Below are 20,924 nucleotides of genomic sequence, written 5' to 3' on the forward strand. Positions count from 1 at the left end.
TTTTTACTTTACATTAGGAAAGGATTTTATAGTCATTAGCAGAGCCTAGATTAAAGGTAGGCAAAATAGTCACCTAAAAGCTGGACACAATTGGGGATATTTTAAGATTTATTCTTTGTAAAAATGCATGTATTTTAATACCAGAAAATTCCTCTTTGTCCATATTTATTTTGTGACAAGTTTAGTCTCATTTGTTACAGTGAAGGGTCAAAGTCTTTGGTGGATAGTAACACATAGGAGGTACAATTTTCACACTTTGCTTTAGGTTTCACAGATCCACTACTGACAGAATTTTCTCACAGTTAGAATGAGCTGCTTCACAAAGTAGTGAGCTCTCTGTTACTGGAAGTGTTCAACATTGGTTTCATGACCATTTGTCAAAGACATTCCTTTATTGGACATTAGATTGAACTAGATAACTTCCTGTGACCCCTCCAATGTCAAAGTTCTATAAATTTAAGGAAAAACAATTCAGATTTTAGTTTCAATTTATTCTAATAGTTAAAAGCTATATAGACAACCTCAGATACACATTTTTTCTCACTATTTAAAGCTGATTTCTTTAACAAGTATTTTCCAGTTGATTCAGTGTATTTTGGAATCACCTCTAACTTCTGATCACACTACAGTTTTGAAGTGTGAAGTTTTGAACTTTCTAGCTGGTTAAAATTTTGAAGACATTGTTTTTTCCTGTTTCCGTAAAACCACCAGAGATAATTTTATCTCTTTATTTTTATGAGGCCTCTTTCAAAGTATATTGACATGATTATTGATAGTCTGGTAACTGGATCAACACTTAATGATGTTTCTAAGAGTATATAGTAACACACACACATGAATGTTACAGAGGTAAGTAACAGCAAAGTTAACTTCTAGTATCCTTGTTTGCCATGAGCAATTTTACCCCAAAATGGCTTAGTTTAGTTAACCAGGAAATGAAATTAGCCAGAACACTCAATTACCTCACAATGATCGTTAGTTTAGGTTGTTGCTGTATTATTCTCACTAATAAGCCTGATTTTTCAACATGTGAACTAGAAATATAAATATATAAACCCATGTCAATAAGACTTCTACATGAGTATTAGAGAGGTAATATTAAGTTCAGCTGGAGTTGAGGTAATTTTTATACATGTCACAGCCATCCTATTACAGTATAAGCTCCTCAGGGGAAGGTACCAGGTCTTATGCCAACCCTTGATCCCTGGAACAAGGACCTGCACGGAGCAGTTGCTTGAAGATTTTTTAATTGAACCACTTCTGTATTGTTAAAGATAAGATGTTTATTGTTATCTGTGTATTTTGAAACATACAATTAGGATCACAGCAGTGGTTATTTTGATGATGGGGAGGCGGGGTGTTTCTTAACAGTTATAAAAATAGTCATGTAGGTGTTTCTGCCACTCAAAGGTTGTGTCATAGGATTGTAAATTTAGAGTTTTAAGGAACCTTAGAGATCATCTAGTCTATCCCTCTGTTTTATAAATGAAGAAACTGAGACCTGGAAAGGTGAAGTGATTTGCTTTTGCTTTTAATTCATGCTTTATTGAAAAACTTTTTTTTTTTTTGCCTTTTAAGGTCTTGCTTTCCTGATTAAAGATGTTCCTAACTTGAATTCAGTCTTTCCATTTGTTAAAAAGAAGAAGAAGAAGAATTTTCACATTGCCTATTCATGACCTTTTGAATCTCTAAGGAGAGATGTTTGTAAGATGTTGCTTCTCAGTGCTTGGAATCCTGTCAGTCTTTTGGTGGTAAATGATACCTACATTTGCAAGTATTGTTAAAAATTTAAGAACCTCTATGGGTAACTCTTGGCTGAAAGAAAGCATTTGTCAACCATGGTAAAACTTGCAAACCCACTTTACACAGAGTGGATTCTTGAAGCAATACAGAAAGTCAAAAAACAAAAGCAGAGGCCTTCTGAAGAAAGAATCTGCCATGCGGTATCGGCTTCTCATGGACTGGATAAGAAGACTGTTTCTGAGCAGCTAGAACTGAGTGTTCAGGATGGCTCTGTTCTCAAAGTCACCAACAAAGGCCTTGCTTCCTACAAGGACCCAGACAATCCTGGACGTTTTTCATCCGTTAAACCAGGCACTTTTCCTAAATCTGCCAAGGGGTCTAGGGGATCATGCAATGATCTTCGAAATGTAGACTGGAATAAACTCTTAAGGAGAGCAATTGAAGGGCTTCAAGAACCGAATGGCTCCACCCTGAAGAACATAGAAAAATATCTTAGAAGTCAAAGTGACTTAACAAGCACCACCAACAATGCTGCCTTTCAGCAGCGATTACGACTGGGGGCCAAGCGTGCTGTGAATAATGGGAGGTTACTGAAAGATGGACCTCAGTATAGGGTAAATTATGGTAGTTTAGAAGGCAGTGGAACTCCAAAATATTCCAATACTTTTCCATCTTCCCTTCCTCCTGTCAGCCTTCTACCCCATGAGAAAGACCAGGTAAGTGTAGAAAGAACGATAAAAACAGTTATTGCAGTTGGTTTAGTTTTAATTGGGAGAAAGAAAAGGATGAGTCTGATAATTCATTGTTTTTCTTTTTTTGATAGTTTTTTGTATTCTAAAACTTGTTGGTTGATAAAATTGAACTAAATTGATTGAATTATATTTTAAATAACTTAGCGGGACACTTCACATGATTTAGTACGTATATTTGTGGTGTGGTTTTTGGTATATTTAAACTGTAAGGAATGAGCTAAAATCAGAACTGTAAGGCATTGCGAGGGATCATCAAATTCATTCTTCTGTTTCAGGGTGGACAACATTCTGAACATCCAAGAGAGATCATTTTCTTCTTTTTCTTTTATAATTGTAGGAGGAGATTCTGTATAGTTTTTATTCTAAAATTCACTAAGTAGCTCAAAAAAACTCTTACCTAAATCCTTTCTTCTCCATTTAAGTCTGCATTTATTTTTGTCCTTTCCTCAGTGGAACAAATTTGGTAGCTGTTCACTGTCAGTCATGTTGTATCTTTTCACATATTTAAAGACTATAGAAGAGCTAGCGGTATTTAAACTGAGGTTTGTGAACTTGCTTTTTTAATACTTTGATAACTGCATTTCAGTAGAATTAGTTTTGTTTTTAGTCCTCTGTATTTTTATTTTATAGAATTAGAAACATTTTTCTGAGAATGGGTCCATACAGTTTCACCAGACTGTCAAAGGGGTCCACTATACAAGCAAGATTAAGAACCTACTCCAAATCAAATCTCTTGGTATTGTCTAGGCTTCCTATCTACTATAGTAATAATATATGTTCATGATAGAATCCTCCTAACTTGATGTCAGAGCTTCAGATCTTTCCATTGGTTGTGTGGGGATTTTCTTTGAAATTTGGCATTAAAAGTGGTGACAGCCACCAGCACTAAAAGTCAAGTAGAAATCCACATTCAGTTATTGTTATTCCAACTTGTGGACTATCTAGGACACTTGGTTTCTCCTCCTCATCCTGTTGTCTATCTTTAGAACCACTGTTTGCGTAAGATAGGCAGGGAGTTGGAATGAAATTATTCTTATTTTTTAGATTAAGAAATAATTGGAGACTTAGAAGTATAAAGTTTATTTGTGGCTTTTGTGTGTCTCATGCTATTTCTAGTAGCAAGGTAAATCATATGGCACTTATTAGAAATTATTGAAACAATAAGGTCTTGAAGTTACAGCTCCTAGAATGTTTCACACGTGGAACTCCTCTTTTCCACACCAATTATGTTTTTATAAAAGAGAAAGAAGCATACCATGAGGAAATTACCTAAGGAAATCCAAAAACATTCCTTCCCTGACACATGGTAACCTCTTAAAATGTTTAATTACTGACTGGCTGGCTGGCTGGTATATAGATCTTGAAATCATGGTTTCCATCCACATATACTTAAGTTTTTTGAAGCTAGTGAACAAGAATTAAATTTTTTGGGGGGGGTAGGTTAAGTAATTCCATCATAAGTTTCTTTATTATTGATTCTCTGCCTGACTATTTGCTCCCATTGAGAATCCCTTAATACGGTGCCATGATTGGAGCCAGCACAACTTTCACGTAGCCCCATTCTCGTTTTTTCTCCTTAACCCTAATTATTCTTTATTGCCATCCTTATAATACATCTCCATTCAGCAACTGCACCAGTGCCTTTAGTTCAAAGGAGAATTTATGATGAGATGTAACTCCCACTAGTAGTAGTGTTCAATGGAAAGAATGCTGGCTTTCCAGTCAGGGGTCTGGGTTTGAATCCTGGCTTTGCTATTTCCTACCTGTGTAACCTTGGGTAAATTGCTTCATTTCCCTGCTCCTCAGTTTCTTAATCTATACAATTAAGGTACTAAACTAGGTAGATAACCTCTAATTTAGCTCTAAATCTGTAATCCTTTAAATCCTAAAATTAAGTAATATATTTCTTCACTTGCAATTATAACTTAAAATAGTGATGCTTAAAATTATCTAGTTACTATTACTATGTAATAACAATGCTGTATTGGGAAGTGTGTTCTGTAATCGTACTCTCCAGTTAAGTGTAATTTGAGAATTTGAATTAACAAATGTTAACAAGGATCTAGATTTTTTTACAACTTAATAATGGACAAATGCCATTTGTTGAAGGCTAATAAAATCACTTTAGCTGTTTCCTGTCTTGTGGTATTTTACCAGGAGAGTTTGTGTTTTAAAATTTTTTTTTCTGATCTAGTTAAAAGTTTTATTGACACATTTTGTTTCAACACAAAAATCACTTCCTGGTATACAACTCCCACTCAGTAGTGCCTTCTCTTTAAAAAAAAAATCAGTGAAGCAAAACCGTCTAATAGTTTAAGAACGTGTAATTATTATATACTTAAAGTTTAATATTTCTTAACCCCAAAGACAAAGAGTATTTTAATATTAGTCATATAGAACCAAAATTGATATTTTAATTAGATCTGAATTCTGCTATCTTTTACTTTAGTGTGGTCATTGTCCTTTCTTCTTTCTGTTAATGCAGCTTTTTTGACCCATTATCTCTGAATAATGAGTGATAAACATTTAAGCGTTGTGCAAATAACTACTATAAATTTTATATGGCATCCCAGGTAAATATTTTGGTATCATAGCAAATACTTTCTTGCTCACATATCAGAACCCTGACATACTAGTTGTTTGATTATGCCTTGTGTGGTGGCAATTTGATAGGACTGTATTTCTTGAAGAGCAGTGTAGTATTATATACACTTTGTAGTTAGGTTGTGATGATGACTGAGGTGCTAGAAATACTGTTAGAAGAATAATTGAGCCCATAAAATCTTGAATCTGCACTATATGATAGTAAAGTTATTGGGACCCAAGAGGGAACAGGAGGCCCTGTGGGTACAAAACCCTCTGGTACACAGAGAGACCTCCAAGCTCATTCTAGAGGCCAGTTGTCTTTCAGTTAAGCTCATTCCCCAGGTAGGCTTGTCCCGTGATTTCTTTTAATTTGTTTGCTAGATAGAGCTTTTTATTAAAGGACAGAGGATGTATTGGGTTTTGGGTTTTTTTTGTTTTGTTTGTTTTTTTTTTTGCAATAGAACTTAACTCTTAGAGGGCAGGGAGTTTCATTTTTAGCTGTCACTTCCACTTTTAGAATGCTTAGTAAATATTTGTTGAGTTATTTGTTGAAGTCAGTGTTGTTCATAGTACCTGATTCAGAGGACTAGAAGTACTCCCTCTGAGTCTCACATAGTATTTATTAAGTTTTAAACTTCATGGCTACAGTGAGCTAGAGCAGGAAACCAGTAGGAAAAGGAATAAATCTGCGACCAGTTAGGTATAACATCATTATCATTCTTGTGCATGGTTGGATTAGGTGATACACAGTGCAAGCTGAAACAGAAAAGATCCTTGAATCTCTACAAAATATAATAGCAAATCTTGTACTCTGGAGTTTAACTTAGTAAACTCATTGACTCCTTACTATAACTTCCTGGCTTGTTAAGGGAACTCCTAAAGGAAGGAGTTAATGTGATTGTTAAGATGGTATAATTCAAGTAAACTTGTTTATTGAAGACTTTGGGGAAAAATTGATTAGAGAGGGACTAATATCCCTGTAATTTCTGGCATTATGCAGAATCTGTGTACTTTTTATTATAAGGGACGCATATATGTCACCTCATTAAGGATATCTTGCTAAAAATTCTCATCTGCAAATCTTGGTATATTTTCCAGTGTTATTCTGTACATGAAAATTCCCATTCAAGATTGCTGTAGTTGGAAAGGAATGATAAAAATAATAGCTGTCATTTTTATGGTGCTATAAGGTTTGCAAAGTGGATTGTATATATGACCTCATTTGGTGGTTACAATGACTTTTTAAGGTAGGTATTACAAATATTTTTATTCCCATTTTGCAGGTAAGGAAACCAAGGCTCTGGGCTTTTAAGTGACTTCCCTCTGTTTGTTTTGCTAGTGAAGTATCAGAGGCAAGGTTGGAATCTAGGCTTTCCATGTTCTTTACACGATAATAAATAGTACTTTATACCACATATATGATAGTAAATAATATCCAAGTAATGGTTCCTTCCTCCCCCTCAAAGTGCCTTTCTCTAAAAGGATGAGAAGACTCTATAAGAATTTTAAGTATTTTTTCTTAAACAGCCTTCAGACATTATAAAGATTTTAATAGTGAGAAGTGGTATTAAAGGAAATATGAGGATGATAAAGAGAAACAGATAAAAGAGGAGAGAAGAAGAGAATATGGCTCAGAACAAACTGACCAAAAAATCACCTGACTTTGGATTATGCATTCAAACGTATTATGAGGCCATATTTTCTTCATTATTGTGCTTGTCCTAGAGTCTGTTTATTAATATGGCTAATGTCCTTTGGCTCCCCACCCGTGGTTGGATCTCAAGGTTCATCATCCTAGATTGCTCTGGGTTGTGTCTTTCTAGAAGTATATTTCCTACCTGATAGTGATTGAAAGACTCAATGTTGTCCTTGGATGACCTGAGACACTTCCATTTTCCTTTACACTAGGTTTTGGGTTTTTTTTTTATTGCAGGTGCTACATCTTTAAAGGTCAGTACTACCTCTGCTGAAAATTGCAGGGAAAACTATGTAGTTTTGTTTTGTAAAGACGCAATAGTCAGAATAATGTGAATTTTGAAATTGGCAAAAGCCAAGTGCTGAATGACTAAAGGAAGGCCTGTGGAAATCTGTTAAATTGTGAAAGGCAAGATAGATCAAATACTTAGCTTTCTATGCTTAGGGAAAAACTGTTTAGTTCATATTTTTCCTATAATTATGTAAACTTCAAAATTTCTATAAAATGGTAATGTACCTGAGGAATATTCTTGTTGTGTGCATGTAGTTCTAATTGAGTCATTCTTAAGCAGGCAGTTGGATTGTATCAAATATTAAGCGTTATTGGATTAAGAAATAGCCAAAATTAAGAGCGAATGTGACTATTTTTATTGCATATTGAGTCATGACAACTTTTTCCTCCCCAGAGCTTTTGTCAAGATTGGGCATGTTTAGCCTTCTAATGAAGGAGGCTTCATATCTTAACTGTTAAAAGTATGTTAACCATCCCTTTTAGCTTGGTGACTCTTCAATTAATTTTGTCACTCTGGTATTTTTATTCAATGTAAAGGCCTATTTTGAATAATGCAGTAGATCAAAGTCTGCTCTTTGATTTTTTTAAGAAAGATGGTGTTTTCTTCCATATTGGAGTTAAATATTAGAAAGTGTTGTGGTTACTGAGGTTGTACCTGCCTGCCTGCTTGCTTTCTTGCTTGACTTTTAGATTATCTCCACAGCATTCACACTTTTGCTCCTTTGCAGTCTCCTGATACATTTAGTGGAAGATATTGTTTACCCTTTCCCTTCAAAACATATGTGGGTGGCACACCTTTATGTTTCTTGGCATCTACATCTGCATTCTTTTTATGATCTTCCCTTTGTATATTGTTTCTAATGTACTGGAAAATCTGGTTGTCTTTTATATCAGATTTCTTTGTAAATTGAATCACAGATATTTAAATTGAATGCACAGTTCATGATTTTTTTTGCTTTAATTTTTTTTGATGTGGGAGTCAAATTCCACAACAGGTTTTGTGAGAGACAAATAAATATTTGAAATGCTGGCCTTCTCAAAGATTTCAGCTCTTAAATTTATTGAGGTTTTTAGATACACAAAAATAAAATACATCTTCTAAACTGAAGTTAACAACTGAGTTGCCTGTGTGATTTGGTTGTAATGTTATGAATTAGTTATGGCATGAGGAAGAGGCTTTTATTTGAATTAATATGATACTTCTGTTGCTCTTGTTCTAAGGATGTCTTTTCCAAATAAGACACTTCTGCTATTCCCAACTCCTTTTACGATTACAGATTTTAAAATATGTTTTTTGTTATATGCTACCAGTAGAATAAAACATTCCATCAAATTAGTTAAATTAAAAATAAGTTCATGTGTAGTATGCTTGTTTATTAAAAAAGGAAATATATTGAAAAATCAATAAAACTTTTGTTGTAGAGAAAGTAGAAGCTATCATATTTATTTCCTTGCATATTATATTCAGTAGTCTTATTATTAGACCAGTTTCTAAAATAATAAAATCAGTTATGGGTTTCCTCTCTTAGACAACTCTTCAAGTCTCTCTTGAGAAAGTAAAAACAACATTGTAATGTACATAAATTTCAAGAAATTTGTAGTAATCTAACAAGTATTTAGAAGTCATTAGTTTTACTCCTTTAGGACCCAGTTTTGTTCATAGGTCCCTTTTCTAATTTGTTTCACTTTTTGATCATTGATAAGCCAACCTCACTTTAGTTTGATTAACATCTTAAACTGCTTAATAGATGTTGATTTTGTATTATTTCCCTTCTGTGAAAAACAGCATAGGCCCATATAGAAACTGAGCTAGGACCTTGCCTGTCTGTAGTAAGACATAGCAGCTGAGTTTTCATTTTAGCCTCTCTGTCCCATTAATGAATTCCATTACAGTATGGAAGAGATTATTTTAGTACTTGTTGCCTCTGAAGCAGGTAGAATTTGTATTCCCCTCGCCTATCCCATATGCCTATTTTGTACTGCAAAAACATAGATTTAAGGAAAAGGGTATAATTTGCAGAAGTGGCCAAGTGGAAATCTATGTTTTTCCATAGTTCAAATGGGAAAATGGAGGTAGCTCATTAAATTTAAACACTTTCCTCTGTCACTTGTGATGATAGCAGTTTTCCTTATCTTGAACCAGCAAGCTTTAATAGGAAGAACAGCTTAACTATGGGTATTTTCCAAGGTTCTGTCCTAGACTCCTTCTCCTTTCTCCCTGTCCTCTCTCCTGGTGACCTCATCAGTTCCAATGGGTTTAAATATCATCTCAGTGCTGATGACTTCTAGTTCTACATATTCATTCTCAATATTTCCCCTGAATTTCAATTCCACATCAGCAGTTGTTTATTGGACGTTTCAAACCGGATGTCCTGGAGGTGTCTCAAACTCAACGTATCAAAACAGAACTCATTATTTGTTGTTGTCATTACCAACTCTTCATGACCCCACTTGGCGTTTTCTTGGCAGAGATGCTGGACTGGTTTGCCATTTCCTTCTGCAGCTCGTATAACAGATGAAGGATCTGAGGTAAACAGGGTGAAGTGACTTGCCCAGGGTCACACAGGTAGTAAGTGTCTGAGGCCAGATTTGAACTTCAGGAAAGAGGAGTCTTTTTGATTCCAGGCTCAGCGTTCTATTCACGGCATCACTGAGCTGCCGAGAAATTATCATCTTTCCCCCCAAATCCACCATCTTCATTCCTTCTCATCCCCTGTATCCATTTAGTAGCCAAATTTTGCTTTTTCTGTCTCCACAACATCTCTTGAATCTGCTTCTCTATATTCATGCTACTGCTGTGACCTCTCACCTAGATTGTTGCATCATCCTGTCCCAACTCTCTTGCTCTTCTATTCCATCTGCTAAACTACTGCCAAAGTGATTTTCCTGAAATATAAATTTGTCCTTTCACTCTCTTCTCTTATACATTCCATTGGTTCTTGGTTTTGGTTCTTAAATCCCTTCACAACCTGACCTGAGTCTAGCTTTCTAGCATCAGTAGAATTACTATTTCACCAGCACTCTGTGATACAGCCAAACTGACCTTCTGGGTCTCTGTGCCTCTGCCCTCCCATGCCTACGATGTCCTCCTTCATCACCTCTGTTTCATAGAATGCCTCTCTTTGTTTAAAGTGTACCTAAAGAATAGCTGCCCCAGGAAGTCTCTTTGGATCTCCTCAACTGCAAGTGCCCTCTTACCTCCCTCTTAAGCTAATTTGTATTTAGCTTCTTTCTATTCTTTGTAAACCTGTACAGGCCATTGTCGTCTCCTTCTCCTTAGGATGTGAGCTCCTTACATATAGAGACTGTTTCATTTGTTGCACATGTATCCCCAGCATCTAGCATGGTGCATAGCACATAGCAGTTACTTCATATAAATACTTATTGATTGATCAAAGATGAAAAAAAACTTCAAAAAAGAGGCAGACACCAGGTTGTATTGCGTTTTGTGCTTGGGCTTAGTAGTAGCATCCACAGAATCAGTGGAGCACTATATTTATTGTTATTGTTGTGGTAGGTAGAATCCTGCTTTGACAGTAGACAGAGTTAGACAAGGTGTTTTTTTAAAAATTTTATGAACATTTGTTTTTACATTACCTTCATTTCCAAGCATATCCCTCTTGCCTGAGCCATACCCTTACAACAAAGAACAAAAAGGAAAAAAGCAGTTCAGTAAAACTGACCAACGTATTAGTCAAGTCTGATAGAGTATATAGTGTCAGGGGTAGAGAAATTAAAGAAAAATGACTGGGATGAGGATCTTCTGAAATGAGAGAAACCAGGGATTGGGGCAGAATCCAGAGAGATGATTTCTACATGTACATGTCCAGAGAAAGGATCGACCAACCAGCCCATTTTTAAATCAGGTGCAGAGCAAAACTTCCATTCTAGGAACAAAGCCCAACTATAGCTCCTTAAGTCAGCTTGGTGTTACTGCTAGAATCCCGTAGGAATGCTTGCCACTTTGGGCTTTTGTAGGGAAGGGAAGGAGAGAGAAGGAAAAAGAAACCCACGAACACACGGGTTACTGACATGCTTTTAGTCGACAAGACGGATCCTTTTTTTCTGAAAAGCGGTTTATGGTCCTGGCATTTTCTAAGAGTGCACATTCCTGGGAAATTGAGGATTCTGACAGGGAGAAGTATGGTAATATTGAATTAGCACAGATTGTAATCAGGTCTTTGAAGTTGCCAGTATCTTTTCCAAAGTAATGATTACTTGAATTGAGGAATGAAAAACATTTATTAAGCACTTACTGTGTGCCAAGCCCTCTGCTGAGCACTGAGGATAGACATACAAAAACGAGACTTTCTCTGCTATCAAAGAGCTTATACTCTATTGGTGGAGATAGCACATAGTGTACAAGGGAGCTGTGTCCAGGGAAGGGAGTTATTATCTAGGAAGGCACAAAGATGATGAATGGAGCAACAGGATAGCCAGTTGACAAGCCCATCCCAAAGAGATGATTTGATTACAGTTCACGGAACAAAAGGTGGAAAGAGGGGGGAGGAGAGAGTGTCCACAGCAGAGAAGATGACTGAGGGAAAGATGAGGGTGTTTGGTCCAAGGGATTGCAAAGCTGGGATATGCTCTCCAGTGAGCGAACTTTGTGAAAATTTCCCTGACCTGCTTTGCAGTGGTCACATATCCCTGCTTATGATGTAGGATTAACGGATTAAAGTGTGAAGACAATAGCCTGGGAACAGAGGACACAAACATAATTGGTTTTTTGATGCCTCTGATACAGATTTTTAATTCTTTAGAATTTTTTCTCTACGAAGAAGAAAAGTCAGTTGTGAGTAGGGACAACATTAGTCTAGGAATTATAAGACTTTGCCTCTAGCTCTGATTCTGACTTCTTGAAATTATTTAAGGTAGCGCAGAAAGGAGTCCCCCAGCTGTTCCTGGATGCCCTGATTAGTGACTTCTTTCCTCACTAAATATAGGGCCAGAAGATGGCACTGACAATACAGAGATACTCAGTCTAACATTGTCAGTTGGCTCCAAAGAAACACAGCTTTAAATGAAATGACATTCCAGAAGGCAATAAATGCTGGATATTTAAAATACTTAAAGGATCTATCACTATAGCAATGTGAGAGCCTTCTCTACAATTTAATAGATGATCTTTGAGAGTTGCTGTAACCAAAAAATCCATCTCCTTTTGGCCAACCTGGCGATAAGCCTCTTCACACTTGGTGAGGTTGGTCCTTGGACAGTAGGTATATGTTGCGTTGCTGGGTTCTTACTCCAAGCTCTTCCATCTTGGCAGACTTATGCAAGTAGAGGCCCCGTTGGCATAGTCTTCAAAGACTCCATGGCACAATTAGGTATTGGAATTGGGTGTTAGTGGAATATATTGTGAGGAAGTGTTATAAATGAGAGGTGTATTGGAGTGTGGATGAGGGGTGGCATATAGGTGGAGTAGCTGAGATAGCCAGCTACTCAAAGAGGAATGAGGGGGAGAGAGCCAAGATTTGGACTGCTAGCTCTGGCTGCTTTATGGCAAAACTGAGTTGAGTGGAGGAGGTTGGCTATTAGTAGTACATGGGAGCCCTGGGAAAGGTAAAGGGATAATCTGAGCCAAGGTGGGGCAAAGATTCTGGTAGTCAAAGCAGAATTGGGCTTCCCTAGGCACAGGGAGCAGGGTAGGGAGTGAAGGACTGTGAGTCAGTGAGAGCAGAGTAGCATATTCTAGAGCTGAAGAGGGTCAAGAACTCTTGGCAGTCTAAGACTCAGGTATAGGACGGCTGAGCAGCTGGGGTAACCCTGAGCAAGGAAAGAGTAAGAAAACTTTGAGAAGGCTTTAGGACCAAATTGAAAAAAGCTACTTAAACTCTATGTGATGCCTTTATAATCCTGTGTAGGACAGAGCAGATGAGAGAGCCCTTGGGTAGGACACCTTTGGGGGGCTGTGCAGAGGGTGGCCCGTGTTGGATTAGTGCCCAGTGATTGAGCTAACTGCAGTGTTATAACAGACCGTTCTAGTGGGCTTTAGTTCTTTTTAAGTGTGTGGTTTTGACTTTGGGGTTTTTTTTTTGTTTGTTTGTGTTTTGGTCCAGACCAGTGACATTATTGGTGTACGAGAATTCCAGGAAGGGAAGGACCACCAATGCACATCAGTAGCAGTTCCACAAATTAAGGCCTTAATGAATCAACAAGCATTTATTAAGCATTTGTTTCAGGCATTGGGTATACCAAGATAAAAGTGAAATAGTCCCTACCCTGAAGGATTCCTTCCCTCGCTCTCTTCCTCTTAGGTTGTAAAGAACCAAACTGAGGAGTTTATCTTTGTTCTTATTCAGTAAGGGGAATGACATGGCCAGCCTTGTGCTTTAGGACAAGCGCTTCAGCAGCATCTTCCCTGGTCCAAATCCAGCCTCAGACACTTGCTAGCCCATGTGACCCTGGACAAGTTGCTTTAACCCTGTTTGCCTCAGTTTCCATCTGTAAAATGAGCTGGGTGACTGAAGGGTGGAAATCAGAAGAGAGGTGGGAAGATGAGTTGTTTTAGACATAATGCATTTGGGCTGCCAATAGGACATCAAGCTCACATCCAGGAAGCCGCTGGATATGTGCAACTGAAGTTTGGGACAGAGGGACCAGGGATGTAACTGTGCATCTAGGAGTTGTCTGCATATAGATGACAATTTTTACCAAGGGGTCTGGACCTGTGATTTTATTGATATAGAATGTTTCTGGGGAGGAAGCTCCCTCTAGCAAAGCAGACCAGCAGGGTCAGCAAAGCCGGATGGATGGCCAGCTCTTTCACTATTACAGCAGGCTGACTTTTTTTTTTTAATTAATGATATTATTGTGAAATGGTGTTTGTGAGATAATTTTATATGTGTTAAAGTGTTAGCTCTAGGGACAGCTAGGTGGCACAGTGAGTAGAGCACCGGCCCTGGAGTCAGGAGGACCTGAGTTCAAATCCAGCCTCAGACACTTGACATACTTACTAGCTGTGTGACCTTGTGCAAGACACTTAACCCCAATTGCCCTGCCTTCCCCCCTGTAAAAAAAAAAACAAAACAAAACAAACAAAAAAAAAACCCAAAAGGTAGCTCTAGAAATTTTAGCAATAGGGCAAAAGAACCAATGGTCTTTGAATAAGTGCTTATTATGTGCCAGGTATTTCTAGGTGCTGGGAATATAAGTATGAAGAGTGAAAAGTCCCTACTCTTACATTGGAATGGGAGAAACAACCAGGAGAAGGAACAGTTGAGAAGCTTTTAAAAAGCCATTTACAAATGTTCTACCCACATTGTGTATTTGGCCAGGCTAATTGAACTCTCCTTTCTTTTCCCGAGTGTAGCCCGAGGGTCGCATGTTGCATGACCCCATTTTAAAATTGAATAAATAAGGGCTCAAAATATTAAAAAAAATCTTTAGCCCTCCTTTGCCTTTAGTAGGCATTCGCCAAACTAGTCACATTTCTGATATCTAGCCTTGCTCTGGGATGTGCCGGGGCTAGTTCTTATTGTCTCCCAGAGCTGATTGTTAAACTTTCAGTTTGAGCATTTACACTTCGGAAATCAGCAAACACTAGAAAAAAGATCTTGATTTGTTTGTTTGTTTAAACTTAAGAAATTGATGGAGATGATGTCAATACTGCAGATTAAATTTAGAAGTATTCCATGAGTACTTTTTGTTTTTGAGAGCCAGTTATATTTTTTTGCTAGCATACCCCTGGCCTTGCTTAATTTAAGATGTTCACAGGTGGTTCAAAAGATTAGGAATGGTACCCACCTTACTTTTTAATGTGAAAAAACAATAATTTAAATATTTAACAATTTTTAAAATCCTTACCAAAATCTTTTTATATAAAGCATTTTAAAAAAAAATTCAGCCTTCTACTCTGGCTCTTTATTGCTTCTTTTTTCCTTTACCTTTTGAACAATCAAGATCATTTTGAGAGAGATGATTGAAGTAGAAGAGAAGGGTCTTTTATTTGAGTGTTCACAGAGTACATGAAAATAAGGTTCTTGATAAGATTTAGACTCCACTGTCAGAAGAATTTTAGAATGATTACTTAGAATCCCTTATTACAGAACTAAAAAAAATTGAATTGTTTAAAAAAATCTAATGAAGGCAGATATATTGAATTTTTCCAACTCCATGTCAGAATTCAGAAAAGAACCATAAAAATTTAGTAAATATTAAATCAGAATTCACAAAAGCAAATTAATAGCTTTGGATTTCTTTATTAGCCTTCATTGAATAATGTTTTAGCAAAACCTTCTACAATAATTGCAATTAGTGAGAATGCCTTGGAAATAGTTAACTGTTCCAATCAGAAGAGAGGTAGGAAGATGAGTTGTTTTAGACATAATGCATTTGGGCTGCCAATAGGACATCAAGCTCACATCCAGGAAGCCGCTGGAGATGTGCAACTGAAGTTGCTTATTACAGTCTACTAATGTGCTTTTTAGAGCTGATAAAAATGGTTTTATCTAATGAGTTCTAGCCTCTTGTAAAATCCAATTTATTTCATTTTCTTTACTGGCTTTTGAAATATAACATCACCGCTATCAGTTATGTCCTTATAAAGGACCTACATCAGTTTATAAAATCACCTTTTTATTATCCGATAATTATGTAATAAGAAAAATCACAATTTAGAATAGTATAGTAGTTGGCACTAGATTTTACTAGCTTACAGTTGCCAGCCTATAGACAGTTCTGGGAATATTGATCAGGTACAACTTACTTTAGCTTCTAAAAGCTTCATAATGAAAAGAAATTTAAAAAAAAATGACTAGAGAAAATAATCTGTTCAGTTTTGTTTTTGATGGGGTATGCTTTTATACATCTTGGGAAACAGTCTTCTTGTATTATCGGATGTGTGGTGTGGCTCTTACTGTGGTGTTTCTTGAAAGACCATATGATCATCACAATTTTCCATTTTTGTGATATGCAACAAGAGGAAAAAGTTCTGGAATCATTGATTGTACCTTTTATATTAATTAACTTTGAACATTGGTTAAGTATCTGCTATAAAAACTGAGGGATGGAAGGGTGGAAAAGTAAGAGCTTTAAGGTTTGCAAAGCCCTGTATAAATATTATTTAATTTGAGCCTTTCAACAACTCTGAAAGGTAGGTGCTATCTCCATTTTATAAATCAGTAAAATGAGTCAGGCAGAGGTTAAGTGACTTGCCCAGGTTCCTACAGCTAGTGTTTGAAGCTGGATATGAGCTCAGGTCTCCCTGATGCCAGGCCCAGGCTACCTCTAAGATACTGCCCTGCATAGAGCATCAAGTCTCATAAGATAACTCAGAGTGATGGATGTGGAGTCAGATGACCTGAGGACAATCCTGTCTTTGTGGCTACCTACTCATGAAACCTTTGACAAGTCACATCATGTCTCTGGGCCTCTGTTTCTGCATCTGTGAAATGAGAGGTTTGGTCTCTAGATGTTTTTTAAGACCTTTTCTAACTCTGAAACTATGATCCTTTGAATGAATGAAGTATTTATTAAGAGATTACTATGTGTAAAGCACTATGCTAAGTACTAGGGATGCACATAGAAAATTCAGCAAGTCCCTGCTCTCAAGGAACTCGCATTCTTTTTTTTTAAAATTCAGTTTTATTTTCAGTACCAAATTCTCTCCTTCCCACTCGCCCTCCCACCCTTTGAGAAACAAGAAAAACAAAACCTGTCATAAATATGTACTATATAGTCAAGTAAAAACAATTTCCATATTAGCCAGGTCCAAAAAAATATGTGTTAGTCTTTACTCTGAATTCTTCACCTCCTTCTGGAGGTGGATAGCATGTTTCATCATGAGTTCTCTGGAGCTGTAGTTGGTTCCATTGGTTAATCATTAATGGTGCAGTAATGTACCTGTTTTCCCACAGCCCCTCCATCATTTTTGATTTTTCTTTCTCATTGACTTTGCCAGTCAGAGGGGTGTAAGGTGGAATATCAGAGTTGTTTTAATTTGTATTTCTCTGTTGATCTGAAACATTTTGATACGACTACTAATAACTTTGATTTATTTCTCTGAATACTGCCTATTCATATCTTTTGACCATAAATCAGTTGGAGAGTAGCTCTTATTCTTGTAAATTTGAATCTATTCCCTATTATCTTAGAAACGAGACCTTTATCAAAGAAACTTGCTGGAAAGATTTTCCCCCAAACTTCCTGCTTCTCTTCTAATTTCAGCTGCATTAATTTTGTTTGTGCAAAACTTTTTAATTTTATGTAATCAAAATTGTCCATTTTACTTCCTGTGAAACTCTCATGAACTCTGATGTGAATCCCTGTGATCCTGCGCTTGTTATCCAGCCATTCATTGGCCAACATCTGTTGGTGGTGGTGATGACGAAGGGAGGCCTCTTCTCCACAATGGTTTTTCTCTTCTGTGATGGCTACAGGGACTAGGCTGGAGGCAGATTCAGGGGCCCGGAAGAAACTGGTGTTCCCAAGGCTCTTGGCTTCAGGGTCCTCTATTACAGTCTGAGGGGAGATGGCTGCCCCATGGTAGTGGTTTGATCTACCAAGAACACTCTGCCTGTCTGTCCCCCAGGGTACCTTGCTCCTTCACCCAGGCTGGCTTGCATGTTGTATGAACCATGTCCTATGAACTATAATGGAAAATGAAACATGTGAATGAGAGAGTAAAAACACTGAGTAGAAAAAAAAAACATCATTTTCGCCTTGGAGTGATTAGGGAAGACTTTGAACGCATTTGAGTGAGGTCTTGAAGGATGGGTTCATTTCAACAAATGGAGATGAGGGAGAAGGACATTCTAGGAAGAGGGAATGAGTAAAGAATACAGGCAGAGAGATAAGATTGTGCCAGATGAGGGATGTGTGAAGAGGAGCTGTAAAATGTAAGACTAAATGTCAAAGTGGAAATCAAGCTGTAGAGAGTTTTACCTGCCAAGGTACTGAGTTCGGACTTCATTTGTTAGGCTGTGGGAAACTTGTACAATGGGGATCATAATAGTGCCTGCCTCCCAAAGTTGTTTTGAGGATGAAATGAGATTGTATTTCCAAAGTGTTTAGTGCAGTGCCTGGCACATTATAGCTACTTAATAAATCCTTCCCTTCTCCCCATCTTCTCCTCTCCTCTGGTTTCCTTTTCCTTCCCCCCCGCTTTCTTTCCCATTCCTTTCTTTTTTTCTTCCTTCCTTCTGTCCCAAATAGTTCCACAATTCTTAGATAATATTGACAAGGGGATATGCAGCAACCCCTTACATAAAAATTGTGTGAATTCAACCCATGATAGTTTACACCTCTGTCTTATTCTAGGCATGATTCTTAAAGATAGAGAACACATTCACATCTCTTTTAACTTAATTAAATTCTCATTTTACTCTCTAATCTTCCTGTGGCAATCGGGGTATAGATCCTCATGGTAATTAAGTTCCTTCACCAGAAGCTCCTCAGCCACATGTACTTCCATAAACACCGGATGGCCCACTCAAGGCTCACCCTTCTCTGCACTGCTCACCTTTTATCTCTGCAAAGCCTTTCTGGTCAGGTACTGCTGACTGTCAGACACTCACTAGCTGTGTGACCCGGATCAAGTCATTTAACCCTACTTGCCTCGGTTTCCTCATCTGTACCACTTCAGTATCTTTGCCAAGGGGTCACAAAGAGTCGGACACGACTGAAAAACAACTAAATAACAATAGGTGCTGCCTGTCACCAAATGCAACAGTCCAGGCTTGACTCAAGCTGGCCTGGTGCTGCGGGATCTAGATTAGAACAAAATTGCACAGGCTTCCTCAGAATGCTAAAGGAGGAACCAAGTGACCGTATTGGTCTTGGCTCTTTATCCTAGAGCATCAGGGTGCCATGTCAGAGGCATTTAGTCCCTTGAGCCAACTGCATCTCAAAGATGGTTGCAGTGCCTTTTAAAGGAAAAACAAGCCGAATCTTTGTAAGGCAAGGACCTGAGCTTATGCTTTTACCACATTAATAAATGATTGTTGAATCGAATTCAACCATTTTCAAAGCATCTGTTTGCAAAGCACTGAACTAGGCTTTGGAAGAGTTACTTAGGCAATTAAATTATGGTCCCTGAACTCGTGGAACTTTTCATTCTAACTCTAAAATATTGCAAACGGCCATTCTTTTTACCTCTTGTCCAGATAAACAACCTCTAAAACAAATCCGTGATTGACTGATCTTGAAGTTTCTTTTTTTGAGATGAAAGAACCAAGATCCTTTAGTTCATGCATCTGCCTCTAGGAATGATTTTATTTTAAATATCCCAAGTATTCCTTTGCCTATTGTGATAGTTTTTCTACTTCAAACTATAAAGAAGCTATTTGGAATTTCAAATATAACTTTATATCTGGAAAGGAGTTGTTTTGCTTCTTACTTTTAAATTAGCAATTCTTTGAATTTAGATCTAAATAACAAATCCTTAATTGATTCCTAATGAGACCTTCTTTACTTACCTTATAGCTCTAATCCTAAAATTGACTTGGTATTGGGAAGGGAATGGGGGTGGTGGGGTGGTGGGGAGGGAGTCTTCCCTAGACCACCTTCTACAGTTTTGGTCCAGTCAGTCAATCAGCATTTATTAAATCCCTGCTCTGTGCTAAGCTCTAGCTAAAGTTTGGCCAAGCTCTTGCCAAAAAGAGGCGGAAGACTGCCTGCCCTGAAGGAGCTTGCAATATATCGAGGTAAACAGAAGGCAAACAAATATATACCAATGCAAGCTATATGCATGATAAATAGGAAATAATTACCGGAAGTGGTTCCTGTGGAAGTTGGCATTTTATTTGGAATTTAAAGGAAGTCCCAGAGGTCCAGTCCAATTGGGAAGACGGGAAGACGGGAAGAGGGAGAACATTCTGGGTGTGGGGGACAACCGGAGAGAATGGCCAGAGCCAGAGGGAATGACCGAGAGGCCAATATTTCTGCATCAAAGAGTATATGGTCTTCATAGATCTTACTTAGGGAAAAAACTGCCTTAAATGATTTCCTTCACCCTCTCTTGTGTAGTCTACTCAGTAAAGCTAAGTAATGAAAGCAAATAAAAAAGCCTTCATTAAGTGCTTATTATGCTTGGCATTTTGTTTAGAAAAAATGAGGAGATTTGTATCCCCATAATTTACATCTGTCAACAAGCATTTATTCATTAATAAATTACTTATCTATTTATTAGTGATTAATTCTTTTACTATGTGCCAGACATTGTGTGGAGTGCTGAGGATACACAGAAAGGCGAAAACCATTCCCTGCTTTCAAGGAGCTCACAGTCTAAGAGGGGAGACAACATGTAAACTATTATGTACAAATAAGATATATTTATATATGCCTTTATATAGATAGATATATAGGCATACCTTGGAGATATTGCAGGTTTGGTTCCAGACGACTGCAATAAAGTGAATATTGCAGAAGGGAGTCACATGAATTTTTTGGTTTCCTAGTACATATGAAAATTATGCTTATACTATACTGTAGTCTAGTAAGTGTGCAATAGTATTATGTCTAAAAAATGTACATACCCTAATTAAAGAATACTTTATTGCTAAAAAAAATATCACCCAAGCCTTCAGCAAGTCATAATCTTTTTGCTGGTGAAGGGTCTTGCCTCCATATTGATGGCTACTGACTGATCAGGGTGGTCTGAAGGTTGGGGTAGCTGTGGGAATTTCTTAAAACAAGGTAGCAATGAAATTTGCCACATCAATTAACTCTTTCATTCGATTGAACACTTAGAGGCCATTGTAGAGTTATTAATTGGCCTAATTTCAATATTGTTGTGTCTCAAGGAATAAGGAGACCTGAGAAGAGAGAGAGAGATGGGGGAAACACCAAGTAGGTGGAGCAGTCAGAACACAGACAAGCTTATCTATAGTTAATCTGATGTAGTCTTATATGTG

General features: G+C 37.4%; 1 protein-coding gene across 1 annotated transcript in view; it reads left to right on the forward strand.

Annotated features, from left to right (window-relative positions):
• KAT6B (lysine acetyltransferase 6B) overlaps positions 1–20,924 on the forward strand; it is a 212,516-nt gene that overhangs the window by 1,333 nt on the left and 190,259 nt on the right. Inside the window, exon 2 of the mRNA XM_036735114.1 lies at positions 1,579–2,459. Coding sequence (XP_036591009.1) covers positions 1,839–2,459 — 621 coding nt within the window. The 5' untranslated portion in view covers positions 1,579–1,838. The remainder of the gene's footprint in view (positions 1–1,578; positions 2,460–20,924) is intronic.

The sequence above is a fragment of the Trichosurus vulpecula genome, chromosome 8 (genome assembly GCF_011100635.1).
Source record: "Trichosurus vulpecula isolate mTriVul1 chromosome 8, mTriVul1.pri, whole genome shotgun sequence".
In the NCBI taxonomy this organism is placed as follows: Eukaryota; Metazoa; Chordata; class Mammalia; order Diprotodontia; family Phalangeridae; genus Trichosurus; species Trichosurus vulpecula.